Below are 25,743 nucleotides of genomic sequence, written 5' to 3'. Positions count from 1 at the left end.
TAGTAAATTAATTCCTCAACATAATCTTACCCAAACAACTGTGACGTGGACATTAAAACTGAGCCAATGTTGGGGAGCGGGAAACTTTATTTCTGAGTGCAATTATGGGTTGATTTCTCACCAGCAAACTTTTCCCTCCACTATCCCCACTTAAAAAGGTAACCCCATTTCCCTGTGGCTGCTTATAAACTAAAATGACCACAAAAAAAAAAAGAATACAATGAGGGCTAAGCAATTCAGTGAGCAATAATCTGTGTAACAAAACACTCAAAGGGCATGCCATTTTTTTTTTTTTAAGAAAATGCAACAATGACACCAGCTATGGCAACTGAAAAAGCAAACACAAATATATATATTTTTTGATTTTTACAGTGTATTCTGGGCTGATCACTTTGAAGGGCAAATAATCTGTGAAATCTCTACATTAACCTGAGCAAGTGACAACAGGATAAAGATGCGAAATAGAAAAATGACAATAATGTATGTGCAAGATGGCATTCCAGATTTCACAGGGAATTGAGGAAATCTCATTTGTTAAAAGTCTGCCAAAACTTCAGTCAGATTAACAGACAATGGATAATTGGGATTAAGGTATTCATGATAAAATAAAACAACTTTTTGAAATTTCTTTCAATGTGCCAAGTACTCACAATTAAAAATTTTACCTTTTGATAACTACATTTTGCCATTTATTTAGATATATACACTTTAAACAGGTACACTTTTATGCAAAATCATTGAGGTCAGTCAAAGTGTAGCTATCAAAAGGAAAAAACACCTAATACTAACATGATCCTGATCACAATGATGATTAGCAAAAATAAAATGGGGATGGGGGTGGGGGGGTATAGAAGAGAAAAAAAATGAACCAATTGCATAAAGAATAAAAAAGGAAAACACCAAGAAACATTCACTCCAAGCAAAACTTTAAATATCATCCTAATTACTGCATAACCAAACAGAAGAAATGTACACCTGCCACCAGGATAAACGCAGTTATTTTTGTCTTGTAAATGTTTACGCAAATAATCCAAGGATATTTAGGAAAACATCACATTCACAGCCCAGATAATTTCTTCATCGGCTTTCTGAAACAAAAACTACTGTTAACAACTTAAGGGGCCATAAAAAAAATGTGTAGGGCAACCACTATACGATTTGTGTTTTGAATCCAGTAAACTATTTGAGTGCCTATCACCTCCAAACAGTTTAGAACAAACTATAATGCATTTCTGAACAGAAACTAGATTCACATTACTTGGAGTGCGGCACTGAAACGAGCAATGTAAAACGAATCAATGCAGTATAAACCAGGGGAATTTAGGGTGGGAACTGAACTGAGTGCATGTCGAGTTTTCAGAAGTCTTGACCACACATGAAGCGGGTGATCTTCAAAATTGTGTGTACTCTATCAACAACAACAAAAAAAAAAATTCCAAATACAGTTCTATACTAATTTCTTGGCCTCAAAGAAGCTCTTGAGATGTCTCATTTGCCAAAAACCAATGGCCACCAGGATCAGCGTCTGGACGATAGACCACCACAGAACCCTCTGATTGGTGCTCTCGCTGGTTTGTCTGAAGCGTTCCTCACGATACTGAAAGTAAAAAAAAGATTCACGTAAGGATCATTCTTGTGCACAGAAAATAGGGCAATGGCAAAAGTGGTGCTTACGCATGTATTGCATGTTTCACTACCATGTTCTATCAGCGTCGGTGGAAGAATGCCTTGAAAATAATTGTTGCGGTGGATCTGAATCAGCCAGATCTCAGTTGCCAAACCTGTAGGACACTCACCCTCTGATAGTTCTGCTCTTTCTGGATCTGATCCACCTGCTCCATCAGCTGTCGAACTCTCAGCTGCAGCTCTGTGAGCTTGTCTTTGGCAGCGATTTCTGCATAGTTGTTTGTGTGCTCACCAACTTGGATGTCCAAGTGAACACGCTGTATTGAAAATTCAAAAGAAAAAGTAGGCAAAAATAGGTAGATAAATAACAGATGGTGCTCTACACTTTACATAACACACACATATACATATATAGAAATATATATATATATATATATATATATATATATATATATATATATAAAATTATTTATTTATTTTATTTTTTAAATAAGATATAAGCAATTTTATATATATATATATATATATATATATATATATATATATATATATATATATATATATATATATACATTATTTGACAAAATATTAAAATATTTATTTTTGTAATTAATAGATTAACACATCCTTACTTGCAATAATGTTTTGTCAATTTATCTGGAAGAAACTTGTAGCAATATACTTTAAATGTGGCATGAAACAGAGGTCACAATAGACTTTTCTTCCGCAATGTGACGTCTGAATGAATCGGTTTCCCAAACAAGAAAATTGTAGGGCGGGACTTGATTTTGTTCATTGGGAATTGTATGGATGGCTGTTGCTGTGATCTCATGTGAACTCAGCGCCAGTAAACACTTCATCAGAGAAGAGATGAGATGTGGTTGCAATAGGGAGGGGGAAGTTGTTTTGATAAAAGATTACGAGGGCACATGAATTTAAAAATAATGGTGTGCACAGATAAGTCTTTTATAATAAATACTGCAATATTCCATTTAAAAAAAAATATGACTTTAAGGAAACTATAAGATGTGATGCACAAAATGAACTCACAAGCATCCCACCAGCAAACAGAGCAAATTTGGATGAATTTGAGTGCAAGCAGATTTGATGCTCTCCAGGTGTGTGGGAGGTGAAAATAAACCTGCCCTCAGATCCATACTGGCGGGACAGGATCACCTGAAACCCATAAAAGATAAGCAAATGAACATGATGAAAACCAAACAAACTGGGCTTTTATTATTCACAAATCTTTCATCAAACAGACCTTCTCATCAGGATCTTTCACTTCCACGAACATCCCAAGTCCTTGAGTTGCAGGCAAATACTCTTCTTTCTGCTTGTCATAGAGCTGCGTTCGGTAGTTTCCTGTTGAAAAGAGAATTACACACTTGTAAGGAAAGAGAGCAAGTCATAAACACAAACTACTTTGTTGAGTACCTAAAAAGGTTAGAAGTAACAAACTAAAAGAAATACACTAAACACAAGTGGTTATTATTTTAAGAGTTAGCCTAGATGAGGAGTCATATTCACTTGATATTGCAATATAGAATGTTACTTGAGATTCTTATCTCATAATTTACATCGTCGTCTAAGTTAACTTAGTCAAAGTGACAGCAGGATGGATCACTATGGTGTTACCTAAGAAATAAGTTACAATGTTTAAAAAAAGCGTATAAGCTAATGTTACTTACCCAAACCAGTAAGCCGGTAGATGTCTACTTATATGTTCATTCGTATAAATTATCTTTTGCAACTTATTTTTGTTAATTTGTTAAGTCAAGCTGGTTGCCAACGAATGAACTCTGACAAACCTGCTAGTTAGCACAAGGCTAAGCATTAACGTGCACTGCAAACTTGGCTAATTCTGCTTCTCTTACTTACCTATTATCATGGTTTCGTCTGGTATTTCTTCTATGAAACATTTCTTTTCAGTCTCGCCGATATGAAAGTACAACGCAGACACAAAACTGTTGTAAATATTTAACAACAACACCAAATAAAGTGTAAACTGCATTCTGATTGCCACCATCTTGACACTACCGGTGATAAGAACACTGCGCATGCGCACTGTGCACAGAGACTCCAATGCCACGTAACCCATCGTCGGCCATCGTCCAATCACAAGCGGAAAGTGCAACCCCGAGATTCTTCATGGTCATTGTAGTTTGATTCAACTCAGTGAACCGAATCTTTTGAATCTTTCAAAAGGATTTGTCTAGTTCAATGACCAGCAGGTGGCGTGGCGGGAAAAAGTTGGTTTATTTATCTAATTTTGTGTCTCTGGAAAAGTGATCTTTATGACACTGTATTATGTTGAATATCAAAAAAAAAATCTGTCCATTTGTTAATGAGGGATTTTTGGAGTAAAAGTTATAGTTTTATTTTGAAGTAAAGATAAAATTACTATATCAGCTTCATAAACTACAAAAATTACTTTTTCATATTCACTTTTAGATAATATGTGAGGATTAGGAGGGGTGTTTTATTCAGTCTTCATCCAACATGTGTTAGTCAGGATGGTTGTTACTTTGTAAGATTAGTGAGAGGCTCTAGGCCAGTGGTTCCCAAACCTGAGTAACACCATTATCACATGGGTTAATGAGCTGATGAGTTGAATCAGGTGTGTTTGATTAGGGAGACAAAGAAAACGTGCAGTGTTGGGGGTACTCCAGGACAAATCCCAAATGTTGTAATTGTGGAGGGGATCACAGTGCGGGATATGGAGGGTGCAAGGTGAAGAAACCTGCGGCTCATGTTCAAAATGTTAGAATACACAGGAAGGATTGACATACTCCGAGGCTCTAAAAAAAAGTAGGAAAGAATTTGGAATCAGGAGAAAAAAGCAAAGAAATCATTCAACATAATTGAAATAGCAAAGGGAAAAAACAAAAGAGAAATTTGGGATTAAGAACAGTGTTGCATTTGTTATTTTTATGGCTGAAGTAGTGAATTGTTCGGCGCAAACTGAAAGCCGGACAGAGAGAATCAGAATTATAATCAAAGCAGTGGAAAAATATCTAGAGATCGTAGGTATTTCGGTGGATATGATTAATGAGGAATTAAAGATGCAAACAACATACACTCAACCGGGATGTGGTGGTACATAATGGTGCTTTTAATATTTCAGTGGAATGCGAGAAGCTTAATAGCTAATGGTCAAGATTTAAAAAAGTTCATTTCTGATTTGGAAAATAAACCTGATATAATGTGTTCAAGAAACATGGCTCAAACCTCAGTTGAATTTTGTGTTACAAGGATATGTGGTAATTCGGAAAGATAGGAAACAAGGTAATGGAGGTGGGCTAGCTACATTTATAAAACAAGGTGTGGGGTATAGGAATGTTGAAGAGAGTGTGGACAAGGAGGTGGTAGTGATGGAAGTCTGGGAAGGGAGCCATAGTATTAAAGTTATTAATTTGTATAATCCATGTGAAAGGTAAGTCTTACTTTGTAAGATTAGGGAGAGGCTCTAGGCCAGTGGTTCCCAAACTCACTTACTCACTTTCCCAAAGTAAGGAAGTATTGGAAAGTATAAGAGGTAACACAAATCAGAAAGTAATATGGTGTGGTGATTTTAATGCTCATAATACACTATGGGGGAGTATTAAAACAGATTATAATGGGCTGATTGTGGAAGAAATGTTGGAATGGGGACAGTTAGTACGTATTAACATTGGAAGTTTTACAAGAATAGATGTAACTCATGGACGTAAATCAGCTTTAGATATCACTCTAGTGTCAGAAAATCTAGCTAGAAAATGTGAATGGAATGTAAGTAAACAAAGTACAATGGGAAGTGATCACTATCCTATATGGTGTAAAATTGCTGTGGACATTATCCAAACCTTGGTGGAGATAATTCCAAGATGGAAATTTAATGCAGCTAACTGGGAGCTTTTTAAAGAATTGTGTCATAACAATATGTGTGAAATGGTAGACGATATAGAAGATATTGAAGGGTTTAATAAGAAAATAAGTGAAGTGTTAAGAAATAAGGCAGAGGAAGTAATAGGAAAAAAGAAAAATATAAATGGTAAAAAAGCAGTACCGTGGTGGAATAAAGAGTGTTGTAAGGCAGTTAGGGAAAGAAATAAAGCGATGAAGAAAGCCAGAAAATCTGTATTGTTTAGTGAGTACATTAACTTTAAGAGAGCACAGGCAATAGTGAGGAGAGAAGTAAGAAAAGCAAAAAGAAATTACTGGAGAGAATTTTGTAATAGAATTGGGGAAGAAATTGAAATTAATGAAGTTTGGAATATGATTAGGAAGATGGGAGGGATTCAGAGAAATAACAATATTCCAGTTTTAGTAAATAATGGAAAAAAATGGGGGGGGGGGGTGTTAACATGCCTAAGACTTTTGCACAGTACTGTATATATAACATCAGTAACTCGACAGCCCTACCTAGAACGGTTTTCCTCAGTGTTTTTAATGTCTGCAGACTCTGCACAAAGGGCAGCTGCATTAATTAAAGCATTAATTAATTAAATATTTATATTTTATTTACTGACAACAATGAGAAATATTAATAAATTAGTAAAAGAATGAATGAAAGTCACCATCACACAAACAAATGCATATACAAGTCAACACATGAAACAAAGCTTTATTCAAACTACAATCATGTATGTAGGCTACAGGCGCTGAACCACATCCTGCTGCCATCTCAACACAGCGGTTCCCATTCTGCGGCTTTATTCTGATGAATCAGCTGACCGCCAGAGGTGAGCCGTTCCTTCGTGCCGGAGGTTGTTGCGTGATGTGTTGTGCTTCACAATCTGAGGCAATAAGAGCAGGTGGAGTGATGGTGGGTCTCGTAAGGGCAGGTGGAGTAAGGGCAGGTGGAGTGATGGTGGGTCTCGTAAGGGCAGGTGGAGTAAGGGCAGGTGGAGTGATGGTGGGTCTCGTAAGGGCAGGTGGAGTGATGGAGGGTCTCGTAAGGGCAGGTGGAGTAAGGGCAGGTGGAGTGATGGTGGGTCTCGTAAGGGCAGGTGGAGTGATGGAGGGTCTCGTAAGGGCAGGTGGAGTGATGGAGGGTCTCGTCCATGGCACCATTTCCAGGATTCAGCTCTGTGCTCTTCATCCTCAGTGCTCACACCAGTCTGCTGACATTTCAGATCCTACAAAAATGCACAAACATAACACAAAAGCAGTCATTTTAACAGCACAATGTCATTTGATTTCAGTATTATTTAGAAGACAAAAATGCTTTTTTTCACAAATGCCGCCATCATCTTTTCTTGCAGGTCCTGCTCCACCACAAAAGCTGTGCAGCAAATGCACAGAAATCAAGAATCAGAAAAGTGCTGTAATAGCTGTTTGAAATTACCATAATTACAATAAACTACAACTTAATATTTAAATAGTTGTTGTTATTCATTTCTGTAGTATACTCACTCAAAGCCTTTGATGGCAGCATTCAGCTTCATGAGCCACTCTCCACTGGATAAACACACATCTGTTCATCTGTCCCTGTAACATCCCGACAAGATTCACATTACCTCTGTGATTTATGAGCTCAACACTACATTTACATGTTGAGGTTGTTTTAACTTTTTATCCAACATAAATGTTCCTCAATTTATCAACAGTACAAATGGACAAATAAAATAGATAACTTATGTTTAGTTACTTTATAGATTTGTTCTACATAATAGCACACATACTGACATACAGTACATCACTCAGATGTCTATTTCATGTTGTGATGATGTGCTCTTCTGCAATACTTATTGAAGATTTTCCTGTCAGATGTAAATAGACATTTAAAATAAGCGTCTTTAAGATGTATATGGTTTATGTAAATCCACTTTAGAGACGTAACTTACGTGTCCTTACTGGAGCTCCCCTGTTAGCTATAACGTTATATAATAAAACGTGTTTTTACAGCAAAATCACAACTATACTGTACTGTACTGTGTAACGTCTTTACACCTTCAACAATTCAACAGTTTACTCTACAGTGGTTCAACACATGCAATTTTAACACAAGGAACCGTGTTTACTCACATTTGAAAGCACCCGCGTCGCTGATCTCTGCGATGTATCTCTCGCGTGGCCTCCTGCGTATCCATCGGATGAGCACTCGAAAATCTGTCCGGAAGCAGTAAGCCATCCGGAAACTTCTCGCTTACTCTTTTATGAATACTGATGTTTCGAACATACTTTTTCTTTCACGTACTGTTTTCTCCTACTATATAGTAGGAAAATAGTAGGCATATTCGAAAGCAATATAAGTATCCGTACGTCTGCATCTCGCGATAATTAGTATGTCACCCAGGTAATTCTCGCCTACTCTTTTATGAATACAGATGGATTCGTACATACTCTTTCGCTTGGCTACTCTTTTCCCCCTACTATATAGTAGGGAAGTATGCGGTTTCAAACGCAGCCCAGGACAGGTTTGGGAACCACTGCTCTAGGCTATACGCTCTACAATACATCCCTGTTTTTTTTTGGTTCAAGGTTATTTTTAACCATAAAAATAGGTTAAAAATAGGGGGCGCCCCAACAAATCTCGCAAGAATCTCTTTTTGTTTTACGGCACGACTTCACATACATCAACAACATATGAAGCAGCCTCTATGGAAGACACTAGCACGCATTTCAGACGTGAATCATGGCAGTCGTTGAAGAAAACGAAGAAAGCAGGGTCGGAAGAGTGCAGAGGCAGCTCTGCGTTGAGTGGAATTTATGACAGTAATGTTAAATAGTTTGAGAAAAACGGAAACTGCATAGTGTGCCTTTAACACCACTAGATTGCTCCAATATTTTTGACGTCACAACAAGGTTGTAGTTAAACTACTAGAAGATTCACAGAATTAAATCCTAATATTTGCACTAAATCAACACTTAAAACTGTTTTGTCAGATGTGTCAGAGGTTCGTTCAAGGGATTCAACTGTTGAATCCCTTTTGTCAGGACAAATAATCATTTAATTCCTGGAATAAATTTTGAGTGGTTTAAGATGAATATATAGTGCAACACATGGCTAAACTAATACAAAAAGAAAAAAGAAAACATTTTTAACAAGTCAACTGTTATAGCTGCTTTATTTTATCACCAAAAGCATCATTTTACAGTCACTGCCCATTTGCTCTCCAACAGAAAACTTTTGGGAACTTCTTTCAGAAACTGTTGTAAATCAGTGCATTGCAATCACTTCTTTCATATGTGCAAAAATAGCAAAAAGGACATAAGAAATAAAAAACTCATATGGCTGAATTCATTGAATGACATTTTTTTTCTTCAATATTGGTTAAAAAACAAGGCTGAAACAATATACTGCAGAGAGAAGGGACCAGGGTAGTAACTTAAGCTGAAATAAGCTCAAATATAAACATTGATTTGATCAATTTAAAAGAACATTTTCATTAGTTTGATTTATTTCGCAGTCCATTAAAACCCTTTTAAGTAAATCGTACAGGTTGTACACAGCATTATTAGCACTCCAGATCAGAACAAAACAATGTGTAGATGAAACAGATTAAGGATTAAAAACAATAATATTACAAATAATAAAATCACCAAGAATTTAGAGACGTAGTGTATACACAGCATTTACACAGAAATAAAGATGTACTACCATTGAACACATTGGAAATGTGTAATCTACTATATGTAAGCAGACCCAAACTTAGACAGACCAACATAAGGAAAGGTTTATTTGAAGCCACCAATCCTACTCCTTCCAATCAAGCACTTCAACAATATCAACATTTGTATAGCTGATCGAAATTCACATTAATGTTTTTCATTAATCCAGTTCTTTAAAATCCAGATGTTTAGTAGAACCTCTTGTTCCTCTCCTGACGCTTCTGAAAGACCACAGCACCAACAACCGCATAAACCACAATTCCCAGCAGGGCACACAGAAGTAGTGGGAAGACCTTCCAGCCAGTGAGGGGTGAGCTCCGGAAATTTCCCGTTGGATCATCAATATTGTCTGTTTTGTGGGAGAAGACATGTAAGCATGACAAGCAATTGAATGAAAAATCCTTCTGCCAACAATCTGAAAATGTGTGAATATTGAATATGACTGACGCTAGGCTCGATCTTCGTCCAGTCCTGGTTGTCCTCCTCAGGAGTATGTTCTACCATCAGCTGGTACATCTTCATAGAGATGATGTCATGGTTATCTGCACAGAAGAAACAGTGCCAGTGAGGTCTGGCAAAAGGCATCAGGACTACTGTGGAGATTTAGAACTAACACTTACCAGAGAGATCTCCTGTGGCCGCAGAAGACCCAAAATAGTATCCTGTGGGAAGGCGGACGCCCCCAATATCAATACATTCTTTCCAATCGTTCCTGTCATCCACATCTACTATAATCTGTGAAAACAATATACAATAGCTGTGAAAAACCTCTATACATATTCAATATAATAATGGACTTATTATAAGGAACTCAAAACATATTCATTACATGGCATTACAGATTTCACAGGGAATTGAGGAAATTTCATTCGATTAAAATATGTCAAATCTTTAGTCAGATTAATAGGCAGCGGGGATTTAGGTATTCATGATTAAATAAAACAATAACTTTTGATATAATTTCTTTCAAAGTGCCAAGTACTCACAATTAAACATTTCACCTTTTGATAACTGCCCCTCCTTGAACTGCCACCTTAACGTGGTGGAGGGATTTGAGAACCCGAATGACCCTAGGAGCTCTGTTGTCCAGGGCTATATGCCCCTGGTAGGGTCTCCCAAGGCAAACAGGTCCTAGGCGACGGGTCAGACTAAGAGTGGTTCAAAAAAACCTTTATGAGAAAAATTAAATCGAGGTGGGGCCGCCTTCCCTGTTGGAGTTTACCCCGGTGTTGGAGTTTACCCCGGTGAACGAGAGGGTCATTTCCCTGCGCCTACAGGTCGGGGATAGGTCTCTCAATGTCGTGTGTGCCTACGGGCCAAACGACAGTGCAGAGTACCCGGCCTTCTTGGAATCTCTGGGAGGGGTGCTGGAAAGTGCTCCAACTGGGGACTCCGTCGTTCTACTGGGGGACTTCCACGCCCACGTGGGCAACGACAGTGTTACCTGGAGGGGCGTGATTGGGAGGAACGGGCCCCCTGATCTGAACCCGAACGGTGTTCAGTTATTGGACTTCTGTGCTAGTTAGTTTGTCCATAACGAACACCATGTTCAAGCATAAGGGTGTCCATCAGTATAACCAGGACACCCTAGGCCGTAGGTCGATGATCGACTTTGTGGTCGTTTCATCTGACCTGCGGCCGTATGTCTTGGACACTCGGGTAAAGAGAGGGGCGGAGCTGTCAACTGATCACCACCTGGTGGTGAGTTGGATCCGATGGAGGGGGAGGAAGCTGGACAGACTCGGCAGACCCAAGCGTACTGTAAGGGTCTGCTGGGAACGTTTGGCTGAGTCTCCTGTCAGAGATATCTTCAACTCCCACCTCCGGCGGAGCTTCGACCGGATCCCGAGGGAGGCTGGAGATATTGAGTCCGAGTGGACCATGTTCTCCACCTCCATTGTCGAAGCGGCCGCTCAGAGCTGTGGCCGTAAGGTCTCCGGAGCCTGTCGAGGCGGCAATCCCCGAACCCGGTGGTGGACACCGGAAGTAAAGGATGCCGTCAAGCTGAAGAAGGAGTCCTATCGGGCCTGGTTGGCTTGTGGGACTCCAGAGGCAGCTGACGGCTACCGGCAGGCCAAGCGAACTGCAGCCCGGGTGGTTGTGGAGGCAAAAACTTCGGCCTGGGAGGAGTTCGGTGAGGCCATGGAAAAGGACTATCGGCTGGCCTCGAAGAGATTCTGGCAAACCGTCCGGCGCCTCAGGAGAGGGAAGCAGTGCCCTACCAATGCTGTCTACAGTGGAGGTGGGCAGCTGTTGACCTCAACTGGGGATGTCGTCAGACGGTGGAAGGAATACTTTGAGGATCTCAATCCCGCCGTCACATCTTCCATTGAGGAAGCAGAGGCTGAGGGCTCAGAGGTGGACTCGTCCATCACCCAAGCTGAAGTCACCGAGGTAGTCAAGAAACTCCTCGGTGGCAAGGCACCACGGTTGGATGAGATCCGCCCTGAGTACCTCAAGTCTCTGGATGTTGTGGGGCTGTCTTGGCTGACATGCCTCTGCAGCATCGCGTGGCAGTCGGGGACAGTGCCTCTGGGATGGCAGGCCGGGGTGGTGGTCCCTCTTTTTAAGAAGGGGGAACGGAGGGTGTGTTCCAACTACAGGGGGATCACACTTCTCAGCCTCCCTGGGAAAGTCTATGCCAGGGTACTGGAGAGGAGAATACGGCCGATAGTAGAACCTCGGATTCAGGAGGAACAGTGCGGTTTTCGTCCAGGCCGTGGAACACTGGACCAGCTCTATACCCTCTACAGGGTGCTGGAGGGTTCATGGGAGTTTGCCCAACCAATCCACATGTGCTTTGTGGATTTGGAGAAGGCATTCGACTGTGTCCCTCGTGGCGGCCTGTGGAGGGAGCTCCGGGAGTATGGGGTCCGGGGTCCTTTGCTAAGGGCTGTCCGGTCCCTGTACGACCGAAGCAGGAGCTTGGTTCGCATTGCCGGTAGTAAGTCAGACTTCTTCCCGGTGCATGTTGGACTCCGGCAGGGCTGCCCTTTGTCGCCGGTTCTGTTCATAATTTTTATGGACAGAATTTCTAGGCAAAGCCAGGGGCCGGAGGGTGTCAGGTTTGGGGACAACACGATTTCATCTCTGCTCTTTACGGATGATATTGTCGTGTTGGCCCCTTCAGACCAGGAACTTCAGCATGCACTGGGACGGTTTGCAGCCGAGTGTGAAGCGGCTGGGATGAGAATCAGCACCTCCAAATCCGAGGCCATGGTCCTCAGTCGGAAAAAGGTGGCTTGCCTGCTTCAGGTTGGTGGAGAGTTCCTGCCTCAAGTGGAGGAGTTTAAGTATCTTGGGGTTTTGTTCACGAGTGAGGGAAGGATGGAAACGGGAGATTGACAGACGGATCGGTGCAGCTTCTGCAGTAATGCGGTCGATATACCGGTCTGCAGGGTCGGAGTGGGGTCACTTTTCAGCCCGGGAGTTTCAGGCCCAAGACCGGCCCACTTTTTCCATGGTGGAATTCCAAATTAGCACTTTTTCCAAATTGGATAAATGAAGCAACAGTTCAGCTCTTACTATTGTGTATTTGTATTAATACCATGGTTCAACAAATAATGTAAAGGTTAAATAAAAAAACACTTAGACTTTATAACACGCAATTGCGACTTTATTTCACGCAATTCTGAGAAATAAAGTCAGAATTGCGAGATGTAAACTCGCAACTGTGAGATAAAAAGTCGCAATTATCTTTTAAAATGTTTTATTCTGTGGTGGAAACAAGCTTCCATACCTCCTGGCCTCTTCCTCCCATCCATCCTCGCTGACGCGTACCGTTACGGTACGGCCGGCCCAGCTATCGGTAGGCGCCGGCGGTGCCGCGGTAGCCTACCTGAGAAAACGTTTTGAAAAAAAAAGATGGGCTATGGACCCAACCAACTCTATAGGAGGGGAGGGGAGAACTCCCTCACATGGTACAACCCATGCAGAGGCTGCACGCTGCGGTGTCAGAATGCGGAACGTGTGTAGCCTAATGTAACTAACGTGACAAATGTGGAAAAAAATTAATTAAATAAAATACATAAAAAAATCCTCGACCGGCCCAAAAGTGAAGCGGCCCACAGGGAATCCTCCCGATTACCCACCCCGGGCCTGCCGGTCTGTCGTAGTGAATAAAGAGCTAAGCCGCAAAGCGAAGTTCACGATTTACCGGTCAATCTACGTTCCTACTCTCACCTATGGTCATGAGCTTTGGGGCTTTAGAAGAGAATACATGAACCAATTGTATAACGAATAAAAAAGGACAACACCAAGAAACATTCACTCCAAGCAAAACTTTAAATATCATCCTAATTACTGCATAACCAAACAGAAGAAATGTACACCTGCCACCAGGATAAACGCAGTTATTTTTGTCTTGTAAATGTTTGGCTTGTATATGCAAATAATCCAAGGACATTTAGGAAAACATCACATTCACAGCCCAGATAATTTCTGAATTTCTGGAAGCGAATTTGCAAAGCGAAATAAAATGGACCGAATATTGCCTGTTGAATATTATAGGTTGTATTTTTAACAGTTCGAATATTTTGGAAGTGAAATATGAAAGTTGAATATGGATTATTTAATTTGTAATAATGAAAATATGTTTGAAATGTTTTGAATTGAAATAATATTCACAGCTTAAATATTCAAACATGCTGAATTTCAGCCAATAAAAATGCAAGCCCTAAAAATACAATGCATTAAAATTCAAGCATGGTTAATGCAATGCATTTTTTTTTCAAGTAGTGCAATTCAACTGGCTTTTTTGTTTCAAAAACATTTGGCATTATTTTACTTCCATAGTAAACTATTGGAGTGCCTATCACCTCCAAACAGTTTAGAACAAACTGTAATGCATTTCTGAACCGAAACTAGATTCACATTACTTGGAGTGCGGCACTGAAACGAGCAATGTAAAACGAATCAATGCAGTATAAACCAGGGGAATTTAGGGTGGGAACTGAACTGAGTGCATGTCGAGTTTTCAGAAGTCTTGACCACACATGAAGCGGGTGATCTTCAAAATTTTGTGTGTACGTTATCAACAATAACAAATAAATAAAAATTCCAAATACAGTTCTATACTAATTTCTTGACCTCAAAGAAGCTCTTGAGAAGTCTCATTTGCCAAAAACTAATGGCCACCAGGATCAGCATCTGGACGATAGACCACCACAGAACCCTCTGATTGGTGCTCTCGCTGGTTTGTCTGAAGCGTTCCTCACGATACTGAAAGTAAAAAAAAAGATTCATGATCATTCTTGTGCACAGAAAATAAGGCAATGGCAAAAGTGGTGCTTACGCATGTATTGCATGTTTCACTACCATGTTCTATCAGCGTCGGTGGAAGAATGCCTTGAAAGTAATTGTTGTGGTGGATCTGAATCAGCCAGATCTCAGTTGCCAAACCTGTAGGACACTCACCCTCTGATAGTTCTGCTCTTTCTGGATCTGATCCACCTGCTCCATCAGCTGTCGAACTCTCAGCTGCAGCTCTGTGAGCTTCTCTTTGGCAGCGATTTCTGTATAGTTGTTTGTGTGCTCACCAACTTGGATGTCCAAGTGAACACGCTGTATTGAAAATTCAAAAGAAAAAGCAGGCAAAAATAGGTAGATAAATAATAACAGACGGTGCTCTACACTTTATGTAACATATATATAAAAATCTATAATTTTTTTAAAAGATGTAGCCTATATATAAACAATTTATATGTATACACATTATGATTTGACAAAATATAAAAAAAAATGTTTTTGTAATTAATAGATTAACACATCTTTACTTGCAATAATGTTTTTTCAATTTATCAATTGAATAAAAAAAAATTATGATGTGCACAGATAACTCTTTTATAATAAATACTGCAATATTCCATTAAAAAAATTGTCTGTCAATTTTAATTTCATGGCGACTTTAAAGGGATAGTTCACTTTGAAATAAATTTTTGGTATGTTTTAGCTTACCTCAAGGGCATCCAAGATGTAGGTGTCTTATTTTCCGCAGTAGTTTCAATTTTGATATTTTTAGGTCACACCGTTCTTGTCTGTCAGTCATATAATGCAGGTCTATGGTCACCGCCTCAAAGAGCATGCACAGAGTCCAAATTAAAACAATTCCCCGTCGTAAGTACTTGATGGCCTAAGACACGAAACGAGCGGTTTGTGTGAGAAAACGAACAGTATTTATATCGTTTTTACCTCTTGAACACAGCCGCGTCCAAATTATCTGATCTGACGTGTACGCAGACTGGTGCATAGATACTAGGGCTGTTTCTCAAAACCAAGAATGCAAAGAACGGACTTGTGTTCTTGGGGAGAACGCTCTTGCTAGTTGTTCTTGGAAGAATGAACTCACAAGGTGACGAGCACACAGAACGCTGCTGACAGTTTGAGACGATGTGTTCTTGCTGGTATTGCGCAATAATACCCCCGCACAGACGCCGTCTGCAGTACCCAAACATAACGCGATTTAAATAACGGTTTAAACGGGTTAAATAACGGGTTTAAATAACCCAAACATAACTCCTTCCTCGAACGCCGAAATGAATGCTGGGATATTTCTGCCGTCAAGTTCACACAAGTTACCAGCTGCATCCTCTGTAAAATGGGTGTGTCAAGAACACTTCCGGGATTTTTAACCGTTCTTGCCAAAATGCAAACTTGTGTATTGGGACAGTACTTGGGCAGCGAATGATGACGTTTCACAAGTTCACAAGAACACAAGTACAGACAAGAACGCATATTGAGAAACGGCCTATATGTCGCCTTAAAGACATTCGTTCCAATGAACTGCCGTAGACAAGGCGACATCTAGTGTGTATATATATCTATGCACCAGTGTGCGTACACGTCAGATCAGATCATTTGGACGCGGCTGTGTTCAAGAGGTAAAAACGATATAAATACTGTTCGTTTTCTCACACAAACTGCTCGTTTCGTGTCTTAGGCCATCAAGTACTTACGACGGGGAATTGTTTTAATTTGGACTCTGTGCATGCTCTTTGAGGCGGTGACCATAGACCTGCATTATATGACTGACAGACAAGAACGGTTTGACCTAAAAATATCAAAATTGAAACTACTGCGGAAAAAAAGACACCTACATCTTGGATGCCCTTGAGGTAAGCTAAAACATACCAAAAATTTATTTCAAAGTGAACTATCCCTTTAAGGAAACCAGAAGATGTAATGCACAAAATGAACTCACAAGCATCCCACCAGGAAACAGAGCAAATTTGGAGGAATTTGAGTGCAAGCAGATTTGATGCTCTCCAGGTGTGTGGGAGGTTAAAATAAACCTGCCCTCAGATCCATACTGGCGGGACAGGATCACCTGAAACCCATAAAAGATAAGCAAATGAGCATGATGAAAACCAAACAAACTGGGCTTTTATTATTCACAAATCTTTCATCAAACAGACCTTCTCATCAGGATCTTTCACTTCCACGAACATCCCAAGTCCTTGAGTTGCAGGCAAATACTCTTCTTTCTGCTTGTCATAGAGCTGCGTTCGGTAGTTTCCTGTTGAAAAGAGAATTACACACTTGTAAGGAAAGAGAGCAAAGTCATTTACACAAACTACTTTGTTGAGTACCTAACAGTTAGAAGTAACAAACTGAAAGAAATACACTAAACACAAGTCGTTATTATCTTAAGAGTTAGCCTAGATGAGGAGTCATATTCACTTGATATTGCAACATAGAACGTTACTTGAGATTCTTATCTCATAATTTACATCGTCGTCTAACTTAGTCAAAATGGCAGATGGATCACTATGGTGTTAAGTTACCTAAGAAATAAGTGTTTAAAAAAGCGTATATGCTTGCTTACCCAAACCAGTAAGCCGGTAGATGTCTATGTTCATTCGTATAAATTCTCTTTTGTAACTTTTTTTGTTGTTGTTAATTAAAGTCAATTGCTGGTTGACCGAATGAACTCTGACAAACCTGCTAAGTTAGTTAGCACAAGGCTAAGCATTAACGTGCACTGCAAACTTGGCTAATTCTGCTTCTCTTACTTACCCATTATCATGGTTTCGTCTGGTATTTCTTCTATGAAACATTTCTTTTCAGTCTCGCCGATATGAAAGTACAACGCAGACACAAAACTGTTGTAAATATTTAACAACAACACCAAATAAAGTGTGAAATGCATTCTGATTGCCACCATCTTGACACTACCGGTAAGTACACGATACTTAATGTTATGAAAGATCTATCTAATTTGCATTAATGTGTTCTTGGGCAACATTTAATGAAAGTGAAGTGTAATAATGGAAGTATATAATATAATATATATAATTTTGTTACTGCAAAGATGTGCCCAATGATTATTGGATCTGGTCAGATGCCAAATTTAATTTAAAACAAATGAAAATGAGGTTTTTGCGTGTACTTTAACATCACTATTAAAACAATTCCAATGTTTTTGATGTCATAACAAGGTTGTAGTTAAACTACTATAAAGATTCACAAAATGAAATACTCATATTTGCACTAAATCAAGATTTAAAACTGATTTGTCAGATGTGTCAGAGCTTCGTTCAAGGGATTCAACTGTTGACACAGCGACAAAACGATTCGAATTTGAATCGATCCGGAGTTGTAGCCTACAAAATAATTGTTACTGACATTTTGGTTACACTAAAATATTTGTCAGGACAATTAATCATTTAATTCCTGGAATTACATAAACACATGGCTAAACTAATACAAAAAGGAAAACATATTTTTAACAAGTCAACTGTTATAGCTGCTTTATTTTCTCACCAAAAGCATCATTTTACAGTCACTGCCCATTTGCTCTCCAACAGAAAACTTTTGGGAACTTCTTTCAGAAACTGTAGTAAATCAGTGCATTGCAATCACTTCTTCCATATGCGCAAAAATAGCAAAAAGGACATAAGAAACAAAAACTCATATGGCTGAATTTTTTTTACTCTGCAGAAAAAAAAAAGACAATTTGTTTTCTTCTTTTTTTTCAATATTGGTTAAAAAACAAGGCTGAAACAATATACTGCAGAGAGATGGGACCAGGGTAGTAACTAGCTAAAATATATACATCGATTTGATCAATTTAAGAGAACATTTTCATTAGTTTGATTTATTTCGCAGTCCATTAAAACCCTTTTAAGTAAATCATACAGGTTGTACACAGCATTATTAGCACTCCAGATCAGAACAAAACAATGTGTAGATGAAACAGATTAAGGATTAAAAACAATAATAAAAATAATAAAACCACCAAGAATTTAGAGACGTAGTGTATACACAGCATTTACACAGAAATAAAGATGTACTACCATTGAACACATTGGAAATGTGTAATCTACTATATGTAAGCAGACCCAAACTTAGACAGACCAACATAAAGAAAGGTTTATTTGAAGCCACCAATTCTACTCCTTCCAATCAAGCACTTCAACAATATCAACATTTGTACAGCTGTTCGAAATTCACATTAATGTTTTTCACCTACAATCTCCAGAGTTCTTTCAAATCCAGATGTTTAGTAGAACCTCTTGTTCCTCTCCTGACGCTTCTGAAAGACCACAGCACCAACAACCGCACAAACCACAATTCCCAGCAGGGCACACAGAAGTAGTAGGAAGACCTTCCAGCCAGTGAGGGGTGAGCTCCGAAAATTTCCCGTTGGATCATCAATATTGTCTGTTTTGTGGGCATGTAAGCATGACAAGCAATTGAATGAAAAATCCTTCTGCCAACAATTTGAATATGTCTGCAACTACACATCAGCTGTGTTACCTTTCGGCGACTTAAGGAGACTGACGCTAGGCTCGATCTTCGTCCAGTCCTGGTTGTCCTCCTCAGGAGTATGTTCTACCATCAGCTGGTACATCTTCATAGAGATGATGTCATGGTTATCTGCACAGAAGAAACAGTGCCAGTGAGGTCTGGCAAAAGGCATCAGGACTACTGTGGAGATTTAGAACTAACACTTACCAGAGAGATCTCCTGTGGCCGCAGAAGACCCAAAATAGTATCCTGTGGGAAGGCGGACGCCCCCAATATCAATACATTCTCTCCAATCGTTTCTGTCATCCACATCTACCATAATCTGTGTAAACAATATACAGTAGCTGTGAAAAACCTCTTTACATATTCAATATAATAATGGACTTATCATTAGGAACTCAAAACATATTCTCCACTGAGCTGTTGCTAATTTCACATGTTTCTTTAAAGCATGCAAATCTAAATTAATTCTAAGGTTCAGGGAATGGAAAGCAAAAGTCATGAAAAAAATGGTCATGACTGTTTCAGTGCCAAACTGAAAATGCCAGCATAAAACAATATACACTACAGATCCGTTCACACTAAGAGCAATAGCTAGAAAGATAACTATATTAGTGTCAAGACAAAGTTCTGTTTATTATTAGCGGACACTGCAGTTATATCATCTGCCGTTTTGGGGTATGTTTACGTGTCAACGATGTACTAACAACGAAACCATATTTCAACATTTTGACAACATTGACAAAATGATCCTCGTTCACGGATCCATAAAAACAACTAAAAACACAGTAGCATGCTAAATCCAGGCCAGTATTTGACGATGTCACTTTGTAAAGAAACACACCGCACCTATAGACCAAACATGTAATACACATGTGCATGACGTCACCGTTTTCACACATTTTTGTACTTTACACTTTACACGGAGACAATTTCGGTATCATTTTCAAAAACACCCTTGTCGTGTAAATGAATGGACTGATGAATGGAATGATGGATTCTGATTGGCTTGTCAATGTTTTTTTCGTTCATCAGCTGGAAAAAAATCGTTATCGTCCTTGGTGTGAACGTGACATACCGTTCAAAAGTTTTTTAAAGAAATTGATACTGAAAAAATATTAGCAGCACAACTGTTTTCAACATTGACAATAATAATCATGTGACACTAAAGACTGGAGTAATGATACTGATAATTCACAGGAATAAATTACATTTTATAATATATTAAAATAGAAAACAGTTCTTTTAAATTGTAATAGTATTTCACAATATTACTTTTTGTTACCATCCTGATTATTACTATTTACAATTATTGAGCTCTTACCGTGAGTCTGCCTTTGGAGTATCTAACAGCCAGGTATGTGTCATGATCTTTGTTTCTGACTTCAACAGAGCATCCTCCCAATTCAGTAGACCGGCCGTCTTTCCCGTGATCGTACGGCAAGGAGCCGTTACTCACCATTGCAGAAATGTAGGGAAAAGAGCGCTAGAGGACCAAAATGAATATGAATAAAAATGTATTTCATTGATTTTTTTTCTATATTGATGACAAAAATACACTGAAAGTTACCAAATGATGGTACTTTGTACCTTGATACAGCTGTTACTGAATCAAACAGAATGAACAATTTATAAAAGGTCACTGTTAACTACTAAAATCAAAATAACAAACACTGAATATTGTTTACAAAATGCTTCATCAACAAATAATGAATGATGAGGGTAAGAAAATGACATGGACCACATGATGCAGGCAAAACAAAGAAAGCATTGCTTACTTGGAAAAATTTCGGAACATAAAAGCCATTTCGGAACATAAAAGCAAATCAAAAGAGAGTGCAGGGATAGTCCAAATAAAAGATATTCTTCTCTACTCGAAGGATTGTTTCTCTCAGTTCAACATCTGAAAGCAAATACCTGGCACATAATCGTATTCAAACTATCCCTTAAAGTTCAGTTTACAGATGAGGACAAAACCTCAGATGACCAGAAGCAGACCAAACATGCCAGAAGTCCAGAATTCTTAACGCTTCAAAACATATTTGGTAGTTTGGATATAGATATCTTTGCATTTTAGTCTCAAGTCAATTTCTGATCATGAAAAAGCAAAGCTTTCATTCAGATGAAGGTACAAAAACACAAACATTTTACATCTCTCAACTCACATCCGGAGCCTCATCGTTAGGGTATGTGTCTATAAAAATGGCCAACCCATGGAAATTGCCACTACTTCCAAACACGGTGCCTGTAGAGAAAGAAGGACCCATGAGTATGGCTCACTTACATCCATTCCTTGGAGATCATTACGGAAGGTATCCACAAAAATAGCCAGGCCTACAAAATGGTCTTGGTTTCCAAAGACTGGGCCTAAATGAAAGTATGACACAATCAACTGCAGGGAAGAAAGAGCAGACTTGCAAATGGATCACAGATGGACTACACACACACACACACACACACACACACACACACACACACACACACATATAGACAGCATTATAACTCATTACAGTTAAAATCATGAAGTGCGCAATGGAAATGGTCAGAGAAAGTGCTTAAAACAGGACCTGAACCTGCAATTTTCCTTCACAGGATCACCGCTTTCACACTTACCAGGATGTAGTCTCTCCTTCGTGTACCAAATGGCAAAGCCATCTCCATGGAGATTCTTCTTTCCTGATCCATGAACTTTAAACTGCACATGCATCTCCCAATCCTTCAAATAGCATGGCTACAAAAGGCAGAAAATGAACATTATAAAATTTACATAACAGTATTTTGGTGAATTTTCTAAATCAAATTCAATTCGTTTAAAAAGGAATCACATGATCGGGAATTTCACACGAGGGAGAAAGATTCCCCCCTCTCAGATTTTGCATCGGGTTCAAGTTGGATACATAACAGAGTTGATCAACAGGAAGATACTTGTTTTGAAAGCAAGTGTGAGATGCATTTGACAACATACAATGGACAGTATTTGCCAGTGAAATTTCAAGTGACATTTCTATTATGTGACCGCATCTAAGACATCTTTAAGACATAAATATTAGTATTGCAACTTGTAGTGTAAAATACAATTATTATAATTATAAGGGATGCACCGATACCACTTTTTCTAGAACAAGTCCAATACGGATACTTTTATTTTTAGTACTTGCCGATGCAGAGTACCGATGCCTGTGTTTTTATTGCATTTTTTTTTTTTTTTTATATTGGGAAGAGAAACTAAAATAATATGAATCAAATTATTTGGCTTAGTAAATTGATATTTCCTTCACTTATTTTCATGCTTAATTATGCCTGTTAAAATATATTACTTTCACTGTTCATATTATTGCTCTATCATATTTGATCTTTAATTTAATAGCACAGTGAATATTTAGAGCCGCTCCGGCAGGGCTCAATCAATCAAGAGCATTTAGTGATTTTCTCTGTCTCTTATTATTAGATTAAAAGTGCTCTAAGCGATGTCACGCGTTTTTTAGGCCAAAAATTGTTTTGTCACATCCAGCAAACATCTCCTCACTATCCGCTAGCTGCCTGTCCCCTGAACACACTGTAAAAAAACGCGGTCTCTGTAGACAGCCCAGGCTCCGCAAACAGCAAGAAAAACAAACTGGCCCAGCCTGGACCACGAAACATAAAGTGTTCCAGCCAATAACTGACAAGAATGATTTTGGGGTGGGTTAGTGCGCGTGCACATGAAGGGGAGTGTGGGGAGTGGAGGAGAGAGAAGCATTGAGAGGGAAGTTAGCTAGAGAAGAGAGAAGCATGAAGAGGGAAGTTAGCTAGAGGAGAGATGTCCTAACAATGACTAATGTTAAAATTTGATATTCTTGAGAATTTTTACATGGCCGACACGCGACCAAAGAGACGATGTTCCAATGAACAAATAACAAAGAATAGGGAAAAGGAGAAGGATTGTGCAAAGTCCCGAATTTACATCGGAAAAGCGTTCAAAAGGTGGTGAGAACTCCACCGGCAGAAGGGCTTACTATCTGAAATTCAGGTGGCTCTGTTTTTGCTGGACAGGTGGGTAAATCCAGTTTGTTTTTTCTAAATGGTTCATGACTGTTTCAGGAAGCACGGAAGGGAGGGGGAGGGGACGGGATGAGGAGGAGGGAGGGTTGAGCTAGCCTCCGTTTTGTTTGACAATACTTCGAACGTCAACAAGAAGTGACGTCACCCGACATCGCTTAGAGCACCTTGAACAATGAGGACAAAGACAGCAGTAGGTTTATTAGGCTGCTGTCACTTTAAGAGCTACACGTATCCAACATACTGTTACACATGTTTTATTTACAACCGTTTACATTCACAGGACATAACCGACTATGTTTCACAAGGACACTTGCGTATAAATTTTTTTTAAATATTTTAGTTAACATTTGTTTTAATTAAAGTAACTTTTTTTTTTAGTTTTAGTTTCAGTTAACTATAATAACCTCAATTTTAAAGTCCAGTTTCAAACTCAAAATAAAACACATAAAAAGATCCATCTATTTACTTGCATGTCATGTTACCATTAAGTGGCGTCAGAGAACCGTGAACATGCAAATGTGTGGTTAAAATATTGGCATATTAAAATCTCAAGGGGTAATATTTTACATCTAAAGGGTTCGGCTGACAAAAAAAAAAAAAAGTTTGTGAAACCCAGCTGTAGGTTTTTAGTTCTTCAAGGAAGTTTTACTCACCACTGTATTCCAGATGGACCCTTGTTTGCTCCTCTCATCCGGAGTTAGACGCACATACTGGCTGGTTACTAAAGTACTTCCCCAAAAGTCCCACTGACTTGAGGGACTCGTTCCAACACCTGATCGTCAGAGAAATGAATAATCATATCATTTATTCACAGTGTCTTGGGTGTCAGTCGCATCCTTTTAAGAGTGTAAACACTACAAACCATGAGAACATTATGAGATAAACATGAACTAGGCATCACATACACTGGGGTTCAAAAGTCTGAGACCACAATGAAAATATAGAAATGTAAATTTACACACTGTAAACATTTGTTTGTCATTTCTACAGAAAAAAACTAAAAATGCTGCAGTACTGCAAGTTACCACATACAGTGAGCTTCTGTAAATGCTATATGTAATTTTGCTGTGAAACAGTCATTTAGATAGTCAATAGATAATATTTATGTTTTTGGAAGTAAAAACTAGAACCAACCATATAATTTACAGTGAAAAACAGTAAAAGGACATTAGAAGCCCCTGAGATTATGACATCACATTATATTTGACTTCTGACTTTGTTTTCAGAAATGTAAAATTAGGGGGGTTTGCGTACAATTTGTGTGTTTGAATTAATGTTCATACATTATTTTATCCTCATGTATGTTACTCTGATGGTGTTTTGTTTTTGTTTATGACTCTGTGCACTATCTACATACAAGTATTGACCATGTTTTATGAATAGGCCACTTAAAAAAATAAACCTTGCATTATAATGGTGGTTGTCAGCACATTTTAAGGTACAAAGCAGATTTCGGTAGTTCAAATAGTTTGGTATATTATTGTTACTTAATAAAACTTGGTTACAAGTTATACAGGCATCCTCCAATATTGAAAACATCACGGTAGTTTTTAACTGCAAATTTCTGCCATTTAGGAGAACATGATCATCAAGTTTTGCACAAACTTGCGGTGTATTATGTAGTGTAACAAAACTGCTTTCTTCTAACGTTACTTTTAAAACATTTGGATATATCTACGCATGTATGCATGTACAAAACAGTCAATGTGCTATGCAAGAATAATGTTATTTTTTACAATTAAATAGTGTTTTGACAATTTGCATACTCTGCGTGTGAAGGTAGATTGCTTTACAACCTGCAATACAAATGCAAACTACCCTCACCTGTTCAAATAAAGGCGCTGACTAGTTTTGTTTACACTAAGTTGTGTTCCTGTAAAGACTTTAGACTACTTATTTCCCTGTGGTACATGCTCCCAATAAAATTCATGATATATGGCAAAATATAAAATAAAAGGTGAAATCCTACTCAAGGAAGTGAACAGAAAACTTAAAGCACGTTAGTGATGATGAGGCTTAATGACGTCAAGAACAAACAGCAACACTAGCAGGCAGAGGCTACACACAGCTAACGTTACTCACCCTGATACGGTTTAATGAGCGAGTGCTCCCGTTTTAAGTGCTCCACATTCCCGTCCGTTATATCTGAATATACGGAAGAAAAGTGGAGTAGCCATAATAGTAAGAGTATTCTGTGACACACCGGCATTTTACGAGTTACACTTGGTTGAGTGTGAAGCCATAAAGCTGGGCTTCTTTCTCGTGCCATTTTTAGCGTCTTCCTTCCTCCGCGCCTTCACTTCCTGCGCAGAGAAGAAGACGCAGGCCGTGTTTCAAAGCCTAGTGAGCTGCCTACTTAGACAGCGTATTTGAGCACCATGGACACGAGCATTCTTACGCTTAAAAGCGCAGTCTAGGTAGGGGGCTCACTAGGTTTTGAGACACAGCAGCAACATTTACTTGACAATTCAAGATGAATTGTTTTGTTTTATTTTAAGTTATATTTTGTTGTAAATTTGCCGTTTATCAATAAACATGCACATATATAAGACACGTTTTAAATTATGTTATGTGTTGGCGTTCAACATTCACTTTTCTTTTTAAGGAAAATATCTAAAATTAGCTGTAGAGCCGAGTTTCAGCTTGTCTGTTAAGTGTCAGACATCTTTCTTTTTTGTTTGTTTTAGGTAAATGTTGATGCATTAAACGATGTAATATATATAAGTAAACTTA

At 38.8% G+C, this 25,743-nt stretch overlaps 3 protein-coding genes across 6 annotated transcripts; all 3 read right to left on the bottom strand.

The window, feature by feature from the left end:
• Window positions 1-69: 69 nt before the first annotated feature.
• On the bottom strand, window positions 70-3,745 carry LOC309503960 (transmembrane emp24 domain-containing protein 9-like). The gene is made up of 5 exons (XM_082176823.1): window positions 3,508-3,745; window positions 2,891-2,991; window positions 2,677-2,802; window positions 1,797-1,943; window positions 70-1,597 (listed from the first exon to the last, which is right to left on the bottom strand). Exons 1-5 carry the CDS (start codon window positions 3,725-3,727, stop codon window positions 1,448-1,450), a joined length of 744 nt encoding a protein of 247 aa, XP_082032949.1. The 5' UTR covers window positions 3,728-3,745; the 3' UTR covers window positions 70-1,447.
• A 4,916-nt stretch (window positions 3,746-8,661) lies between these two features.
• On the bottom strand, window positions 8,662-17,417 carry LOC309504882 (transmembrane emp24 domain-containing protein 9-like). Its single transcript, XM_082178163.1, has 8 exons — window positions 17,236-17,417; window positions 16,635-16,735; window positions 16,421-16,546; window positions 14,638-14,784; window positions 14,311-14,442; window positions 9,843-9,957; window positions 9,670-9,764; window positions 8,662-9,571 (listed from the first exon to the last, which is right to left on the bottom strand). The coding sequence occupies exons 1-8, from the start codon at window positions 17,381-17,383 to the stop codon at window positions 9,383-9,385; spliced, it is 1,053 nt and encodes a 350-aa protein (XP_082034289.1). The 5' UTR covers window positions 17,384-17,417; the 3' UTR covers window positions 8,662-9,382.
• A 537-nt stretch (window positions 17,418-17,954) lies between these two features.
• On the bottom strand, window positions 17,955-25,317 carry lman2 (lectin, mannose-binding 2). Of its 4 annotated transcripts, none has more exons than XM_082178160.1 (8): window positions 25,093-25,317; window positions 23,664-23,782; window positions 21,583-21,700; window positions 21,135-21,214; window positions 20,294-20,455; window positions 19,177-19,291; window positions 19,004-19,098; window positions 17,955-18,882 (listed from the first exon to the last, which is right to left on the bottom strand). In XM_082178160.1, the coding sequence occupies exons 1-8, from the start codon at window positions 25,277-25,279 to the stop codon at window positions 18,688-18,690; spliced, it is 1,071 nt and encodes a 356-aa protein (XP_082034286.1). In that variant the 5' UTR covers window positions 25,280-25,317; the 3' UTR covers window positions 17,955-18,687. The 4 variants fall into 4 exon arrangements, with proteins under 4 accessions (XP_082034286.1, XP_082034285.1, XP_082034288.1 ...); XM_082178159.1 differs by lacking the exon at window positions 21,135-21,214 and adding an exon at window positions 21,254-21,336 and having other exon boundaries at window positions 25,093-25,316; XM_082178162.1 differs by having other exon boundaries at window positions 18,979-19,098; window positions 25,093-25,316.
• Between the last annotated feature and the right edge of the window lie 426 nt (window positions 25,318-25,743).

Source organism: Leuciscus leuciscus, assembly GCF_965113295.1.
Source record: "Leuciscus leuciscus genome assembly, chromosome: 8".
NCBI lineage: Eukaryota > Metazoa > Chordata > Actinopteri > Cypriniformes > Leuciscidae > Leuciscus > Leuciscus leuciscus.
This window is presented reverse-complemented; position numbering and strand designations above follow the sequence as displayed.